Genomic DNA, 19,124 nt, shown 5'->3' on the forward strand with positions numbered 1-19,124 from the left:
ACAAAGCAAGTGCACAGACAAACACAAGTGTCTGTTTGCAAGAAATCAATAAAAAATACCCCATCTATTGCAAATTTGTTGGCTCTTAAGTTTTATTCCTAAGCATTTTTGAGAATAGCATAAAAACTTTGCAATATTATAAAAGATTGGTCCTTTTCTTGCACAAAGCGCTACTGATGGGGACTTCTCATGAGAACAGAACTGTCAGATTGCGCTCTGCCTCTACACGGTGCTGCCCATAACGGTGCAGGCCAATAAGAGCGATTTGATGGTACTGAGGGATCACTTGCAGCACATATCGGAAGGCTGAATAGCATTGTGAATAGGAGCGGCATACATAGATGTCATGAGTCCTGCCTCCCGCAGAGAGGTTGAAAGCAAAAAGTAGAGCGCAATGAATACTTGAGTGTTCTGGAGGCTATGAAATTGAAAGGCCTCTCTCTTTTTTCCAAAAGATTTCTGTAGAAAAATAGAAGCAGCTCATGCCTTTTAATCACAACTTTGAGATTGATTGGGCGAACTTGTGTGCAAATCAATGCAGGCTTGACAGACGTTCCTCTTTTATGATAATCCTGGTGTCGAGAGCAAGAAGAGAGGAATAATGCAGCAGGGCTACCTGACATAAGAAGGAATCACACATATGCCTTAAAAAGAAAGTATCTGAGTATTAATAAAATATCCAAATTTCCTGTATAAAATTGCATACCTTAAAGCAAGTGAGTAATTGAGCTTGTGAAACTGCGTGTTGTTGTTTTCTTTAATAAAACCCTGCACAATGAGTTTCAAACTTTCATCAGTACAATATTGTTAAAATGCTGGAAGCATACCAGATACCATTTGCATCACTCTAATTATACCCATAATGTCCTCTTTTTCTGAATGTGCTAAACACCCGGCTAGATTAAAGTATCTCCGTTTCAAAGCTTTAACACACACATGAAAGTAAGACAGATGCACAGCTGAGATAACCTCCATTTACAGTGTAAGCCTGGGAGAGCCACAGTGTAGAGGCCATATACTATTTATGGGTTAATCGATACAGTAGCTGGATGACACCATGTCCCCGTTACTTTCTGTCATGATGATGGCTCACTAATTTTGGAGTGACTGCTTTCTCCTCCTGCCTTCAGCAGGCTCCAAGACAGTTTAATTTGGCTGTAAAAACGCCAATCACCAGGTTACTTCTTGTTCCTGGGGGAGGTCATAGTGAGGCCAAGTCCATAGGAGGGAATATATTCGCATACTTCTCTAGCAGACACTGCTAACCCTTGACATCCCATTTGGGTTGTAATTTCATGTTGTTAAAGTGACAGGGACCCAGCCTATGTGCTCTTAGAGATGCAGAGACAGAGGCCAGTCCTGATCAGAGAAGGCTTTAATTCTTGTTCTCTGAATGAGGATGCTTACGTGTGTGTGTGTGAGAGAGAGAGACAGACAGACAGAGCGAGAGACAGAAAGGCGAAGAGGGAGTGTGTATGGTGTTATGTTTGTCAGAAGATCCTCGAGTCTGAGCACACTCGCTTCCATTTGTGTGTCTGCAAAATGCGTGTGTGGCTTTGAGCACACGGCATGCAGTATGTTTTGGTATTTGTATGTGCCGTTTTTGCTGGCAGGGGTCAACGCACATCAGAGACACAGAGGGAGACCCGGGACCGTCCCACTCTGCAGAGATGCTGCTGGCATCTCTCATTACCTTGGCTCTTAAGACATGACGCTGTTCCCTTGAACTGGCTTTGATCTCTACCTAACGCAGATTTATGGGAGAAGCAATACTTTTTTTTACTGTGATGAAAGCTAACATTTTTAACTGTTCACATCAAAATATCGTGGATGAGGCATCGGACATGTTTGCATAGTGGAGCGGGATTGTTTTACAAATTTTGTTCATCAGTTATAAAATATTTTGACTATGTGAGCTTGCAATGAAAATGACTTGCAATATGCAGTATAAAGACCTCCGAGAGCCATTGTCCTCTCTATTTGCATCTCTTGCTATATATATAATTGATTGTATGTCTTTAACATATTACAAACATACATTGCATATACATACTGTACATATTGTCTTCGTTGACACTGTACATACAATTGTACTTATTGTACTGCATTATTAATTCGTCCCCACCCATATTTTATACACTGTCAGTTTTTTTATACAAAATTTTACTTATTCTGTGGCGTGCCAAGATAAAAAGGTTTAACCACATTGAATATAAACCATGCAATCAAAACTTTTATATACTAGTAATTTTGGATTTGTCCAGCTGTGATCCACAAGTATGAAAAAGTACAAGATTGAATTGTGGGAGATTATTTACACACACACACACACACACACACACACACACAAACTGGTGAATCATAAAAAAAAATCATAAGAAGTTGATCAAAAGTTAAAATGTCATATAGATGAATGAATTACAATGTAACAGATACACTGAATCATTGTGGCAAGAAAATTATAGTTACGTAAGTAAACAACGGGGAAAATTTGTTCTTTTAATGAATAGAGCAAAGTCACAACGTGTGATAAACGTTACATTCTATGATTATTCGTTAGACTGACGTGCCTGGTGGTATTACTGGAATCATTATGATAGCTGTGGTTTTGTGGCTTGTAATAATCAGCTGCCTGCGTGTAATAACCTCTGACTTGCCTGAAAACCAGAGGTAGGAGGACACTCGTGTGTGGTGTCCGCCCCTCTCTGAGAAGTAAAGAGTTAACGGAGCGGTGGGTTTGCCCATTCTCCTGCTGTGAGTGACGCGATCATCTCTCTTATCCCTCAACTTTGCCTGTTGCCAGACCAGGCAGCCGAGGTGGACGCTGGCTATCACCGCTGACATTCTTAACGCGATCACACCAAAACAAAAATATGCTCCCTCACCTTGTTTATGTATTTTCCCGCTGACTTCTCAGTGCATGCCCTTATTCCAGTGACGATGGTTTTTAGTTTTTCTTTTCATCGGACTCCCCGATGTTGTGCAGTCTACTACACGAAGGCGTGAATCTTTTTTGAGTAGAGGTGGATCTTCCCGGATACGGCGAGGGGGCAGCTATATGAAATAAAAAGAAGACTTCTCACGGAAATCCCCACAGATTAAAAAAAAAATGCCACGGAGGAAACAAGAAGCGCCGAAGCGCGCAGCAGGTATGTGGATCCAAATACTATGTGCGTAAAATAAGGCTCACGGTGGCAAAGCTGCGGTTCATTTGTTTTGTAAAGCTCACTTTCCAGTCACCGCATTTCCGTTTTCACTTCGGGGTTTTTTCCCCTCTCTCCAACGATGCGCTTTGTCACTCTTGGCTACTCTTGTGAGACCTCATAGAAACTATTACCAATATAAAGCGGACGTATAGTTTACATACAACATTCTGCGTTTTCGCTCTCGCTTAGAGTGGCTAGTGTGCCCCGGTCGGACGAGTCGGCTGCTGTAAACTTTCGCTTCCTATTTTTCCAAACTTGAATCCATGATAGTTTACCGATTCGAGATGTAATTTAAACTGGATCTTTAAGCGTAAAACCTCTGGAAATAAGCGGCGTTTTCTTAACGAGTGCCCGAGGCGTGCCATAAAAGCATAAGGGCTTTGTGCGCATTTGATCACAGCGCATAACTTATTTGCACAAGCGAAAAAAAAACTCTACCTCTGAGGTATTTCTTTTCTTGGGATAAGATAAACAATTTGAGAGCAGACAATGGGGTTTCGTGGGCTGGAAGGAGCCATAATCGACAGTTGCCATGTCTGATTTGACGGTTGATTGATTGGCTGTCATGCGGCTTTGATCTGATCCTTCCCGATTTGCATCAGAAAATCACTTCCCACCATGTGCTGCAGGCCCCTGACGTCACGTTTAAACCACTTTGAAAGGCCCTGTGTACTTTTTTACACTGGCTCTCACTCATACACACACACACACACACACACACACACACAGTTTCTATTACCGTGATGGTCAAGTGACTCACGAAAAAGTGAAGGAAGGGGGGGACAAAGTGGTTTCACAGTGAGACATCACACACACAAGCAGACACATACTTCCAGCAGAGAACATCACACTTCCATGTGCACATGCTCACTTCTTCACTTTGAACACACATAGGCAGACACAGTTACACACATACAGTGGGTGAAGTAGGCGGGAGGAGTGGGTTAGGGGTTGTAAAAGGAGCCGTGTGCTATGTAATGGAGGGGAGGAATGGGTTTGCTCTGTCAGACCGGGCCGTCACAACGGCTTTGTTTCATGTTTGATTTAATTGTCTCTCCCCTGACAGGCCCATTCATCAATGGCTTTAATGGTCAATCAGAGACAAGCTGAGTGAGTGCTCCCATTCTGTTTAGCCATAAGCTGGCCTGGGCTTTTATTTCATCAAAATGCCCCAGCCTAATGTACATGCTCACTGGCTCAGAGTGGCCGCGGGGAGCACATAAAGAATGACTGAAAGCTTTCTGATTTCAGATCAGTGAGAAGGATGTTTTTCTTTTTTCATCTCCTCCTCTCCTCTCCTCTCTCTTCCCTGCTACACTGCTGTTTCTCTGTTGACGAAAGGGAATAAAAGGCTGTAATATAGATCGTTTTGTGTTTTTAGAAAACAACTTTTTCTCCCTGAAACCAGGCTTCTTTGTTCATTCATTCATCTATTCATTTCTTCATTTTTTCATGCTCCCCTTCCACCCCTGTCAGTCAACCCGTGCAGCTGCAAGTTATAAAGTTGTCAACTGTTCAGTGGCACACAAAGGGTGATGATGAATTGATTGCAGCACAGAGCATGGTGATAGAGAGAGCAAAGAAAAGGATGACAGATGATGGGCCTTGATTAGGGACTTAGGGGGAGAGTCAGCCCACTGCAACCTTGAGACTTGCATGAAAAATCTACCCCCCCCCACTCCACCTCACACACACATATAAACGCACACACCCACCCTGCTTTGCTCTCTCTCATTGTCTCTCAAACACACTCTCGGCTTCTCCCTCTCTTTCTTTCCTGTCTGAGAGGGTTTCTCTCTCCACAGTAGAAAACTTGTTTTGCCTGCTTCATTAGCGTTGGTCCAATTAGCCGTGAGGCTGATGGAGTCCTGACAGGCCCTGTGATTGGAGATGACAAGCTCGGGGTGCCCAGCCCAATGAGGTTTGCCACCACTTTGATGTAATCAACTTGATATTACACAGAGCCGCTCGCCTTTGGTTGTGCTGTAACTCAATTTTCTGCTGCAGGTGACAAATGGGCCTGCGTACCTGGGTCAGGTCTGAGTGCTCTTAACAGCCAAGGGCAGCTGGCCACATAAACAGGCGAGCAAACATGAGAGAGCGAGACTTTCCCGGCTGTGGAAATGCAGAGCCCTTCGTGAATTTGCCACCAGCTCGGGGTCCCGAAGCTGTTGAAATGGCTTCAGAAAGTTGAAATACTCCGTCGACTTAACAGGAAGTCGACATAGGCTTTACAACACGAGGGCGAAGACGCAGCTGTTTGCAGCTCGTGTCAGTGCATTGTCACACCACCACAGCGAAATCCATCCTGCCCTTTTCATTCTCAAAACGCTGTGCTTTGCTCGTTTGTGTGAGAGTTAGTCTGAGAGAGGGTGTGATATAGATGGAGAAGGGTGGGGAAGTCGGTCTGATGTGGACAGGACTCCACAGCAACAGTTTCTTCTTTCTGCAGGGTCAGGATTACAGCTGCCAAACTGGCAGCCATCACTTATGTTTGTCTATGAGCGGGTGAGTGAGTATACACTTAAATAAGTGGGCATCTACCTTTGAGTTTGTTGGGTTTGAATGTGTATGTGGTTTGACTTACTGATACTAATGACGGGAATGGTAATTACAAACCACCTGCTGCGGTCAGGTTGTAATTCTCTGAACCCTTCAGGCCCAAGAAGTCTCCACTTTTTCTTCTCTTCCCACCTCTTTCTTAGCAAATCATATGTGTGTGCCAGCAAAGAAACAACAAACACAGAGTGTTGACACCAGTAAAGATACAAGCGTTTACAGCACACATTGCAGACGCACGCCCATATGTTCTGAATGGGTTGTAAAAGCACCAAGTGAAATTAAGTACGCTTTTATATCTGTCTGCCTTCCTGTTGTTTATGTGTGAAAAGCACGCCCTTTTGGAAGCAGCAGGGGACCGCAAGTTTGGACTTAATTGTCCAACCGACAAACGCAGTGACAGCGCTAGCGAGGTTTAACAACAATACGTCTCCTCAGCTGCTGTTGTTTGCAGGTGTGAGTAAGGCAAGTGTTTTGGCCTTGCTGGGCCCGTTGCTAATGAAAGTCCTGTGGCTAGATTCCGGTGAGGTTGAGTCACGTCTGTGATCTATGTGTCTGATAAGTGCATACCTAATGAGGCTGTGAGCACCAGTGAAAGGAGGAGGAGGAAGGCTGACAGAATGTTTCCCACAGGTATTGACAGACGCCTTTTTGTTTTTGCCATAGGCCTTGACTCCATAAATCCTGCCTGTGTAATGATAACAGTGCCACCCTGCCAGCAAGTGACTGAAAGAGATAGTGTAAGAGAAGAGAGAACGAGGGCAGAAGGGGGAGGAAGGGGAGGAGGAGCTGGTGGTGGTGATGGGGGTGGGTGGTGGAGGGTGGTGGGGGGGGGCAGGATGACGAGAAGAAGAGCGAGGGCGCTGAAATGGGCCTTCTCTCCTTTTTAACACGCACTTGGCAGACGTCAACCCATTGGGTTGGGCTCTGAGAGCAAAAGAAGAGTGTAAGTGCTGTAGTAGTGTCACAAATAGAAAACCGTTAGCCATACACTCTTCCCTTTCAGCTTTCAGTGTGCTTTCAGCCGAGGTTTTCAGCTGAGACTGCTGTCTGGGCACCGAGTCGGAGGCTTTGTAAAAATAGTCCCACTGCTGTTGTGATAGATGCAGCTGCACTGTGGCGACAATTGGGACAGGCTGGATCCTTCCAACCCCACCACCCTCCCACCCCTCCCAGAGGTAGAGAGCGTTAGAGAGCGTTAGAGCCTGGTGGGATGTGTGCTGTTTCGGGGAAACTGAGCTGCTCCGGTCTTCAGGGGTCCTGAAACCCAATCCAGGAGGAGAATAGCCCGGCCATGCCAGAGAGCCGATTTCCTTTTCAACAGAGTCATTTATCACTGACCCACCCTTCGCTTCTGACACGCTGACGTGTGTCATTTATCAAACGGGCTTTACCAGACACACAGAAAAGGGAGGTGGATAGGGGGCAGAGAGAAAGAGAGAGTGAAAGAGGGGAAAACAAGACAGAGATTGCACTGAGAGAAACAAAGAGAGGTAGTATGAGGTGTAAAGTCAGCAGAGTTTCACACAAAAAACAGTTGTTTGTGTATGAGTTTGGGAGAGTTTTTCCAGGGACGAGTGAGATTTCCTGAAACCCTTAAGGAGAAGCGTTTGGGAGGGGAGATTTTTTCGAGATGACAGAGAGGATTGAGTTACACCGAGTTGTGTTTTGATGAGTGACAGAATGTTCTTCCATGACACATCTCTGGATGTCTGAATGAAGGGGAGAAATATGCTTTGTGAGTATACAAGTCCGACAAGTGTGTTAGCGTTGTTTACTCATAATATATGCACAACGAGGACGCTTGGAGGCATTGTAGAGGTGTGTGTGTCTGTGCGCAGATGTGGCCATATGGCGCCAGTGTCTAATGCTGCGTGAGTGTGTGTGCTGCTCCCTGATGAACAGGGCTGACAGGTATCACTCATGCAGCAGCCTGGCCTTTAAATGAACCCGAGCTGCTCTGCTCTCCCGTGGCCCTAACAGGCTCTCTCCAAGATGGATGCTTCTTTAAAAATCAGATTAATGATGGATACCAGGCTTATAGTGCCATTTATCATGAAGAATATTATTTAGGCCGGCCGTGTATGGCTGTAACTGGAGAGCCAGGACGAGAAGAAGCAGGGTGGAAAGCCTTAGACAGACACTCACTGTGTGATGGATGGCTGAGCGCTCTCTCTGAGTGTTACTAGACACCAGTGCCGCTGCAGTAAGCCATAATCAGATAGCCCAGGGATGTTTATCCCGCAACTACACTACCCAGATTGCCTTGCCTGAAGGGTTGCTTTATGAAAGGTATAGTCTGTCATTTTTATCATCTTTAAAAAAGTTAGTTGAATCGCAAAAAACTCTCCAGACGTAAAAGGGCAGGTTGAAGCCACTATAGAGTTTATTGCAATTATGCCTTATACAGCAATCCATTGGATCCTTTATAACCCAGTGTAATGATTACCCAGAAATTTCCATTTAGTTTTGCCCAGAAGAGTCCCCAGACCCACATCATTCCCCAACAATCGTGAAAAGTGGAGCCAGCTCTGCTGGTGCTGCTGCGGCAGAAAACTGGAAAACACATTTTTGTTTTTGTCCTCTTCATGTTGCCTTCTCTCTGTGTCCTACCTCCTCCTCCTACACACTCCTGTGATTTATGGTGGCCATCCATCTTCGGGCTGCGTCCATCACCTCCTCGTTGCTAGGCGATCACGGCAGCAGCTGTGTGTTTTGAGAGGGGTTCGGTCATCCCACTCCCCAGTCCTGATTTTATACCCTTCACCTTGTGCTCTGACCCAAAGTTTCGACTTTTAACATCAAAAACAAAAAAAAAAGGCAACTCCAGAGGCCGTCCTGTGGTTTAGGCTCGCACTCTTTGGGCCCCCATTTTGACTAAAATAACTGGATCTCAGTCAGTCAGTTTTTTTCTGTCCAGTCGTGTAAATATTTTACTCAAGCTACTTGTAATGAGAAAAAAACCCCCTACATACTTGTCTCCCTTGCTGTGGCACCGCCATGATATCACTTTGAGAGTGACAACTTACTTCACGTAGCACAGAAAATGAGGGCAGATTGGACCAGTCCAGTTTAATCCAGTTATGAAAACACTAGGAGCTGAAAATAAATATGAACATCAAAATGATTAACTAAGCTAGCCATTGCAAACTGTTACGGCTTTGATCTACTGTACTAATGCGATTTAACTGCATGCTGTCTTGCAATGTAACGACATGAATGAATTATAAGCGTCCTGGTGCATTGAATTACATTTACAGATAATTGTGTTTATGTTTTCTACAGGTTCAGGTGCACATATGCATGCCCCCACTAGAAAGCATTTCAGATTGCACAAACTAGAATGTCAGAAAGTCTAAACTAACATAGTCCCAGTATTTGAAGCTGGCTTGATATCCTTAGTTTAGCTTTAGTCCGGCTTTCAGCCTGCTGTCTTTCTGTTTTGCCCCATTCACACAGCCCAGTGACTTTTTAACAACATTGTTATATGAGGCCTAAACAGTTCAAGGAATGTGGGAATGAGCAGCAGTTCTGCTTCACGAAACTTTGCTTGAGAGCTGCTCAAGTAAGGCGTATATAAAAAATTGATGGAAAGAATGAGGGAAGATGTGGAATAGTTGAAGGAAGTTTGACTGACTACGTATCATCAGACGAGACAGGCTTGATGTGCACATCAGACTGGAACATCACCTTCCTCTGGAGCCTCAGTCCTTATTACTGCCTTTTATTTCCGTGCCTGTGGAAGTAGTTTGTGTGTATTTTTTTTTTTCTTCTTTAAAATTTTATCACCTATTGCTTTGAAATAGGACGTCATGGCTTTCAACTTATAGTGTTCTATATTAGATAGATTATAGTAAGAAACAGGAGGCCTTTGTGTGTTGTGGCTTGTCTCATTCTAGATAAACTAGATGGAGTTTCGGGTCTTGTAGGTCTGTATTTGCAGCTGGCAGCTTTGAAGTCCAGTTATAACACAACAAGCAGCTGAGGGTTGACTCTATTCACTTTCTCTCTCCCTCCTCTTACCATGTGCATTGACAAGGTTCAGCCCTAAGCTTTGCCTGGGGCCAGAATGATCTCTCTGTTTTTCCCATCTCCCATATCACACATCCTGCACTACAATCGGCGGACACAATGTATTCACAATGCCATCAGGGGGTAGAGAACACACACAAATAAAAAATGACAAAGACATCCACGATTGCCTGTAACACGATAGCTTGTATAAGCACAATGAGGCAGCAGAGCAATGTATTAAAAACCTACAAAAAGAGAGCAGCACAAGACAGTCTTCTGCGGTCATATCTGAAAAAGCGACTTATGTCAGAGCTTGTTAATTTTTAAAATAATCACACATCACCTGTTTCATTTTTTTCTCATGGGACTTTCAGCCAGCTTGTGAGGATCAAAGGGAAAAGAGTAAGAGAACTAAGTTTGATTGAGTGTGTTACTTTGACAAATGTGTACAAGAGAAAGGCATTTTAGGTATGTTCCTGATCTGCTGCTATTTTGACAGAATGGGGCTGTTTTAGACTAAATTATTCTAATCTATTAAAGAGGTTTAGATCGCTGCAAAACTTGAGTAAGAAGCAGTGGTTTGTAGGGGTTTTTTGAAGGTTACTTCCTGTTCTTTAATGTGCTGGAGGTTTTTCCTGTTGGTAAGAGCCCCCCGCTGAGGGTTCGTGTTGGTTTAAGGATGTCAAGTTCCAGCTAAAATATTGTACACATGTCGAGACACACACGCCATGTTTTCATACAGATTAACCCTCTCCTTGCAGAGCTTCACTTTCTTGTGTTGGAAGCTACTTTTAGCCTTTTGTTGTATCCTTTTGATTACCACTGCAGAACTTTTCTTTTACAGTAAACTATTAGAAACCACTCATGTGGACAACTTCCTGCTCCCTCCCTGGATCCCGGTTGTGTCTTTGTGCACTGAAGGTGATCTAACCATAAAACCCACATAGACAATGCTCCTTCGGCAGTATTAATTTCCATTTTAATTTCCCAAGAATGTAAAGATTATATGTCTTACTTCTCTTTTCTGTCTAAGTAATTCTATATAATGTACACGCTGGATTTACACTCTGCAATACATTAGTTTGTGGCGTAACTAAAAGCATTTTACAGATTGTTACTAATAGCAGTAGTTTTGCACAATAATTTTAGGAAAAGAAATGAAGACGCGGTGCTTTTGTTCTGCAATTTACAGCCATCTGTTATACAGGCGGTGTTCTTTTTTAGTGCGGAAAAACCCGACAAATAAAATATTGTGCTCATGATGACCGCGTAAAGGACTCTCCTACGATGCCTCTAGCAAGGTTGTGTTCTTGACGAGGCAGTCATTTGAGTATAAGGGTCAGACACAGGTAGAGATTTTAATGACACATCCTGTTTACCCTGCTTGTGTTGGGTGTGATCCGGCTCCCAGACTGTTTCCCCAGCTGTGAAAACCAGATCACAGACACTCCCTTTGGTCATCAAGGGGGTAACTTAAGAAAGGGGTCTAGATGAATTTGTAGCTCGATGAAAACCTATTTGTGCATTCCGTGTTTCTTCCTTTTGCAAATGTAAAATTACAGCATTTTTTTTCTTCAGGAACTCACGCCGTATTTTCCTTATGCATACAAAACCTGTTTAAAGCGTAGCATCAAAAACAATGTTTTCAACTGCACTTGAGGAGAAAAAACCCAAAGGACAGAAGGAAAGAGACAGACAGAAAGAGACACTTAAAGCCTCAGCTTTAGAGGCAGCCACAGCACCTTCCTGCTTAATCACCCCCCTGTCCCTGCCCTCTCTGTTGTTCCTGATCGTCAGAGCAGCACTGCAGTATTTCTATCAGATGATCTCTCCCTCCTCGTCTGCGGCCCTTATGTTTATGAAAATGATACTCCACAGGAATGCCTCCTGCATGCCAAGATGTCACTGTCTTTCCTCATCGCTTGCATCTACATGCGTGTACAAGTGTGTGTTTGTGTTTGTTGAGGGGGGTGGGGGGTGTCATAACCGACTGAGTAGTTGTGTTTATAATTATGCGAGAGCGTATTTGAGGTTGTGTATTTTTACATTAGGTGAAATGTGTGTTTCGGCTTGCGAGAGTTAGATTTTCTGCAGTTTGTGTGTTTGTGTGAAGTCGTTATTGCTATTTCTGTGTGAGCTGTGACTGAGATGTTGAGTGTGTGAATGTGCACCTCCTACCCCTCTTAACCCCTCCACCCCATTTCCCCTCCCTAAAGGAATCATTCATAGAACCTAATGATTCTTGTCTTTCCCCCACATGGCTTCAGCTCAGTTTATCATTACATGAACACACACGCAATTTCCTTTTTTTTCCCTGCTTCTCACACCAACGCACACACTAGGAAAATTCATACATTGGCCTTACACCATATGCTCAGATATTAGTTAAGACTGCATCCAAGAGTATTGTTGTATTCATAATATTCATAATTTATTCTAAGGGAGCCTCTATACTCCCATCACCTTTTATTAGCTTGATAAATCACCTCTGTTGTCAGTCAAGGCAGGGAGAATAATTGGATGTGGTTGTCGCCCTGTGTGATGGATTATCAGTCATTGGGGATTAAATTAACAGATAGTGCTCAGACATAATGGTTTTTGTTTTGCATTTTAAATTGCCTGGGAGCATGGTTTGACTCTATAGGTTTTTATAGCCGGTCCTTTTGGACTTCACTCCCCCTTTCAGTGCTTTCTAGGCTTCATGACAAATGAACAATAAACCATAGGGCTGGAGCTCTGTTAGTACAAAATGTAAAACATTTGCTACCAGGTTAAGAAATAGACAGGGACCTGGGAAGGCTTACAAATGCAATGGCGTGATGGAGATGTAGAATTTATTAAAGCAACAGTTTGTTGAAATATCCAGACAATGCGAAGAAATGCTTGGAATGTTTTTGTGTTGAAGGATGAGAAAGGCGACATGACGACTCAGTCAAGAGATGTAGCTAGTCGATACACAAATGTGGTAACTACCTCATTCTGGCTGGTTTTAGTCATTTAAATTAGAATCAGACATGACCTTCCAAAAGCAAAAGAAAAAAAGGATGTGGAAGTCACTTCAGCACTGGTTGTACAGAGATATCTTTCTTGCATGTTTTCCTGAGGGTGAGCAATTTACCTCCTCACCCACTTCACCGGCCTCCCAGACCCCTCCCTCCCCTTCAACGTCCACATTATCATAATTGTGTCCAGAACATGAGGGGCCGGGGAAGTGATCATGTCATTTTATTTACACCCTGCTTGGCCCTTTTTACAAACGACATGCCACTGACTGCCAAGCGGACTGGGGCCCAACGACATCTTTTGATCAGGGCTGTCGGAGCCTATCAGCGGAGAATGGCAGGTAATGGATACCCAGTGACAAACCAAATCTCCGGGAGGACGAAGAGTGGGCCGCACCTGCCAGGTCTCCATTAGGCTGGCCTCTCAGTTGGGCTGCCTGCTGACTGTGCCCCCAGGGCCCAAATCAGACCAGCGCCAGCCGCATGGCTGCCTAGAGATTGGCTGTTAGCACTGGAAATGAGAGTTATTTCAGCTATGACATTTTTGTTTAGACTGGATGTGAGTGCATGGGGAGGTGGGGGGAATGAAGGATTTAGTCACAGCGCATGTCTGTGTGTGTGTGTGTGTGTGTGTGTGTGTGTGGGCGTGTGTGTGTGTATCTGTTTGTGTCCACACACATAGACTCGACTGTGCGTGAGTGCTCAAACCGTTTAGTCTATACCTAAAGGTTCTTGCCGTAGTATTTGTCTTGGTTTACAATATTGTCCAAATGGCCTCAGACCTGTCCACAGGCCATCTACTATTTTCTGAGAGTATTTGTTTTTCCTTAAGTTGAGTGGTTTTGTGAGTGAGGTGGTCAGGAAGCAAGGGAGCAGGGGCTCTGTGACACTGCGGAAAAGGGGGCGTGTGCTAGGCGAGTTGGTGCTAGGTGGGTAGGCTCATCATCACGAAAGACATAGTGGTTGTGTGTGTGGAGGGATGGGGGACGCAGTGGTACATATGCACACACACCAACGCACATACACTCATCGCTCTCTGTAGACGCCACCATGCAAAGTGACAGGTCACTTATGCATCGCCATCGTGTCAGCCGTCCTCAGTCTCGCCTCGTTCTCTTTATCCCCGCTTCCTTTGATTTTAATTATAGAATTCTTTGTCTGTTTAAAAATGCCTTATATGTGATATTTAACACTCTTTGGGTCTTTTGGTGTATAGTTTGAACAAGGAGTACTGATTATCTGTCGTATCAAAAAAAACTAGTGAACTTACTTTAGTGCAGATGAAACTGTGTGGTGTCTATTCAACATATCTGCATTTCATCAACAAAATTTTGACATCCCTTTCTTGAAATTCTTGAAGACATGCTCTTTGCCTGTGTGCGTGTGTGTCAGTATGTATGTGTGTGTAATCAGAGAAGAGGCAGATGAAGAGGCGTCAGACATATTAACTGACAGATGGAGGTTGATCCAACTCATTTATTACCCCAGAGGAGAATGCCACAGTGAGATTGGGCTTCATTAATTTCAGATTTAGTTTTCATTTCAAGCTGTTGCGCCCTGAGATAAATAAAATGGTGCATTATGTTTTTGCCAAGATATTTCTTTTTTGTTTTCCTCCAATAGAAGGAGTGAAAAGAGGGGAGGCATAAGTTCCGTGTGGCTGGGGTAGTATATAAATACAGGCTCGCCTAGAGGAAAATAACACCTCAACGGTTGATGAGGTGAAATGGGATGACTGTAATTTCTCAGCTCAGCTTTAAAGGCTCCCACACAGATGGCTCATTTATCCCTGGGAGTCCTCGGGCACACATAGCAGGGAAACTTTTTCTCCAGTTATTCTAACATAGCGTGTTCACTCCCTGCAATTTAACTCATCTCTTTCCTTCTCTCTTTGTCTCGGTTCTCCTTGCAGCTTATTCTCCCGACGAGCTGACAGAGCACCATGTGGAGGATGAGGAAGCAGAAGCGGACGACCTGCCCTCAACCCCTCAGGACGACCTTCCCATGAAAGATGAGTTTGTGGAGCAAAGTGTAGAGACTGCCAAGGAGCAGGCATGTGACCAGGAATCAGCTGAGACCACAGAGCTCTCAGGACAAGAGATGGACAGTGAGTCACATGTGAGTGAGACTAGTGACCGTCTTTCAGACTTCGAGAGCCCCTCCAGAAAAGTTGAGGGCAGCGTTGTCACAGCATCTATGAATGCTGACAGCAAGACGCCTCCCATAGGCATGGACACGTTAGAACAAATGAAGGCTATCTACTCCAGCTTTCTCACCAGCCCCTTGTGGTCACCACTAAATTTTAACTCCACACCTCTACAGGCGCAGTCTTCGACTTCTGCAGAGAAACCAGCTCGCAGTAACAGCACCAGTAGCAGTAGTAGCTGTAGCAGTGGTAGCTATGACTGGCACCAAACTGCAGTGGCAAAGACACTACAGCAGCATCCTCCACAGAGCCGTCACCCCGCTCAGTCAGAGCCCAGCCTCTTTAGTACAGTCCAACTCCACAGGCAAAACCCAAAGCTGTTTGGCTCAATCTTTACTGGGGCCAGTAAATTCCGTTGTAAGGGCTGTAGCGCTGCTTATGACACTCTGGTGGAGCTGACAGTTCACATGAATGATACAGGCCACTACCGTGATGACAACCAGGACAAGGCAGGCAGTGGCGCCAAGCGCTGGTCTAAACCACGTAAGCGGTCCCTGTTGGAGATGGAGGGAAAAGAGGATGCCCAGAAAGTTTTGAAATGCATGTATTGTGGCCATTCCTTTGAATCCCTCCAGGACCTCAGTGTCCACATGATCAAGACCAAACACTACCAGAAAGTGCCTTTGAAGGAGCCCATGGCCCCTGTGGCAGCCAAAATCATGTCTTCAAAGAAGCGGGGACTCGTGGGGTTAGACCTCAGTGCTACACCGCGCTCTAGAGAAGGAACCCCTAAAGCTAAACACCCACAAGGAGAACTTAGTGAATCCTCACAGAAACCTTCCTCCAGCCCATACACTACCCCAAATAACCGCTATGGACACCAGAATGGTGCTAGCTATGCTTGGCAATTTGAATCCAACAAATTTCAGATCCTCAAGTGCATGGAGTGTGGGAGTTCCCATAATACACTCCAAGAGCTGAGGACCCACATGATGGTGACAGGACACTTCCTGAGGGTGACCAGCTCTGTGGGAAAGAGAATCAAAACACTTCCCGAGGCTACCTCCCCCAATCCCGGGAGAGTTACCACACCTACAGAACAGAGGGTCCAGTCTGTACCTCTTGCACCCTCTACCTTCTCCCCTCCGCCTCTTCAAACTCAACTTACCACAACTCCCCCAGCCACCTCCCCTCCCCTCAGAGAGATCAAGAAAGAGGAGGTTGAGGAGGAATGCACTAAGCAGGAGGCAGTAGGAAATGAAAAGCAAGTTGCAGTTACTGTTAGTAAGGAGGAAGATACTGAGAGGGAGGAAAAATACGACATTTCGAAATATAACTACCTTACCGAAGAGGACCTGAAGGAAAGCCCTAAAGGGGGATTGGATATTCTGAAATCACTGGAAAACACTGTGACATCAGCCATCAATAAGGCACAGAGTGGCAATCCAAGCTGGGGAGGCTATCCTAGCATCCATGCTGCCTACCAGTTCCCCAGTGCCCTTAAGCAAGGAAGCATGGAAAAGAATTCACAAATGAAGTTCTTGTTCAATGGAGGCGATGGAGCGCCGTCCTCCCTTGCCAAGAACCAGCCCCTCATTTCCCCACCACTTAGTCAGTCGTCACTTTTTCCCAGCAACAACTTTCAGGCAATGGAAGACTTAGTGAAAAAAGTGACTGAGAAAGTAGCAAAAGTAGAACAAAGAGTTAAGCAGTTATCTCCAAAGAGGGAGAACCAGTTCTCCCCCTGCAGCAGTGAGGCTGGAGAATCACACAAGGGAGGGGAGGCAGACTCGCCTCGGGAATGGAGGGAAGTTACCCCAACCAATAGCGACAGGGGAAGCCATGGTGACAGAGCATCTCCAGCAACCGAACCCAAGAGAGAAGCAGCAGTGAAATCCCCGCTTGCCTCTACACTGAGATGCAGCACCGCCATTATCACTGGTCACACTCCTCCAGAGCAGCCCTTTGTCAACCCTCTAAGTGCTCTTCAGTCAGTAATGAACATTCACTTGGGGAAAGCAGCCAAGCCCTCTTTGCCAAACCAAGATCCCTTGAGTCTCCTCTCTAGGCTCAGCCAGAGCATGGCTGAGAAGGCCGCTGTGGCTGCTCCTCCATCACAGACCAAAAAGCAAGAAAGTGTAGCTAATAACAATAGCTTTTGCCAGCCAAATGATGACCAACCCATGGACCTTACAAAAGGGAAAAGTGATCGAGGGGACTCTGTAAACTCAGCTCCTCTAACGCCATCATCCACAGCCTCCTCAGTCTCCCCCATCTCTCTTGTTACTCCTGCAAAGCTAACAGTGGTCTCTCCATACACATCCAGCAGCCCTCTACACGAAAATGCATTGTCGGATATCTCAGACATGCTGAGAAACCTTACACAGTCCCACCATGTCACAAAGTCGGCGTCACGCCCACGTGTGACGGATAAAACTGAAGTTGTGGGCTCTACCCATGACGATGATGACGTGTCCCTGCATGGCCACAAACGAAAGGGTCGTCACTCCAACTGGAACCCACAGCACCTCCTTCTTCTGCAGGCCCAGTTTGCCTCAAGCTTGAGGCAGACGTCAGAGGGGAAATATATCATTAATGACCTCAGCCCACAAGAAAGAATGCACATATCTCGTTTCACGGGTCTCTCCATGACCACCATCAGCCACTGGCTGGCCAACGTGAAGTACCAGCTACGGAGAACGGGCAGAACGAAGTTCCTCAAGAACCTAGATTCCGGTCAACCTATATTCTTCTGCAGTGACTGTGCCTCGCAGATTCGAACCCCAGCAGCTTACGTATGCCACCTGGAAGCCCACTTGGGGTTCAGAATCAGGGACCTGGCCAAGCTGTCTCCCAAACAGACTGTCAGGGACTCTCAGACTCTCACTGAGAAAGTAGTGCCCCTGGAGTCCTTTCTTCCTCCACAGTCGCAAGATGACTGCAGTAGTAATGGGGGAGTTTATCGCTGCCAGCTCTGTGTCCGTAAGTTTGCCACTAAGCATGCCATCAAGCTTCACCTCAGCAAGAGCCATGGGAAGTCTCCAGAGGACCATCTGCTATACGTGTGTGAGACGGAGAAATGTTAAATCCCTCTTAGCAGTAGAAATACTGTAAAACATATGTAGAATGACAGACTGTTAAAAAAGATAAAATGAAAAACAAAATATTCGAAAAGTGTGGTAATGCACAAAGTTGCCATGAACTACTGTTAAAAATTTCAGCACAAGGTGTTTACATCTATTCAGCCTATACACATTTCTGATTTCTCTGTATTTCAAAAGACATTTATTTCACTTTAAAATATACTGTAGGTCAAAGCTATTCAGCTCCCTCAGTCTGTGTTCACCTTTGTGAGACGGATTATTTCACGATTATTTCAGTGAATCTTTTGACTTGAGAGTCAACTATTGACTTGAAATGTACTAATTTTATTGTATTTATTTTGTATTTTTGTGAGTTTGCTTTCGGTTTGCTGGTAGACTGCATGTTTTACTGTTACATTTGTACAGTCCTATCCTGTCTAGATTTTAAAATGCCCTTCCAAACTGGTCATCAACACATTAAAACAGCCAAATGCCTGGGAAAGCTCCTTTAAAGAATCTGCCAAACAGCAGAAGTTCATTGCTTGTTTTATAGTTTTCTCTGTGCGGTCTTGTTTTCTTGCTGATTGTAAAAGCTGCCTTGTTCTTTATCACTGATTAAGGGGCACTTAAAATCCAGGTCTGTGTAAAAATGTACATATAGTGTGTAAGCTTATGATTTGCTGTTTAAATTATGCATACTTGTTATATTTCCTAATTTAAGAGGACTATGACTATCCACTGGTGCAGAGCCTTTGAAGAAGATTAAAAAGGACACTGTTTTGCACAATAGTTTTATAAATGTTATTTGATAAAAAAAAAAAACAATACAGATATGTTAATGCCTTGTGCTTCTATGATTAAATCAAATTAATTGCTGCAAAAATACATTGTGTTCTTTTATATTTGTTGATCAGGGTGGATTTAACGAAGACAAACATCACAGTATTGGCTGAAATGTTGCCGAAAAAAGAGAACCTCAGCCCTCCCCTCTTTTGTCCTACTTTGAGTAAGCCTTTACAAATCAGCTGCTCACCAGGATACATCTGCAGATACACTACACAGAACTTTAAAACTCAACATTTTCCAGTGCAGTTATCTCCACAACCACAATTTG

General features: G+C 44.6%; 1 protein-coding gene across 1 annotated transcript; it reads left to right on the forward strand.

The window, feature by feature from the left end:
- The first annotated feature begins 2,746 nt into the window (after positions 1–2,746).
- Positions 2,747–18,893, forward strand: tshz3a (teashirt zinc finger homeobox 3a). Its single transcript, XM_005471081.4, has 2 exons — positions 2,747–3,149; positions 14,694–18,893. Exons 1-2 carry the CDS (start codon positions 3,110–3,112, stop codon positions 18,011–18,013), a joined length of 3,360 nt encoding a protein of 1,119 aa, XP_005471138.1. The 5' UTR covers positions 2,747–3,109; the 3' UTR covers positions 18,014–18,893.
- The last annotated feature ends 231 nt before the right edge of the window (positions 18,894–19,124 follow it).

The sequence above is a fragment of the Oreochromis niloticus genome, linkage group LG7 (assembly GCF_001858045.2).
Source record: "Oreochromis niloticus isolate F11D_XX linkage group LG7, O_niloticus_UMD_NMBU, whole genome shotgun sequence".
Lineage (NCBI taxonomy): Eukaryota > Metazoa > Chordata > Actinopteri > Cichliformes > Cichlidae > Oreochromis > Oreochromis niloticus.

Bases quoted from the DNA above. Each gene is read 5' to 3' on its own strand.
- tshz3a (XM_005471081.4), top strand. From the start codon at position 3,110: ATGCCACGGAGGAAACAAGAAGCGCCGAAGCGCGCAGCAG. The intron at 3,150-14,693 runs GTATGTGGATCC...TTCTCCTTGCAG, and splicing joins AGCGCCGAAGCGCGCAGCAG to CTTATTCTCCCGACGAGCTG.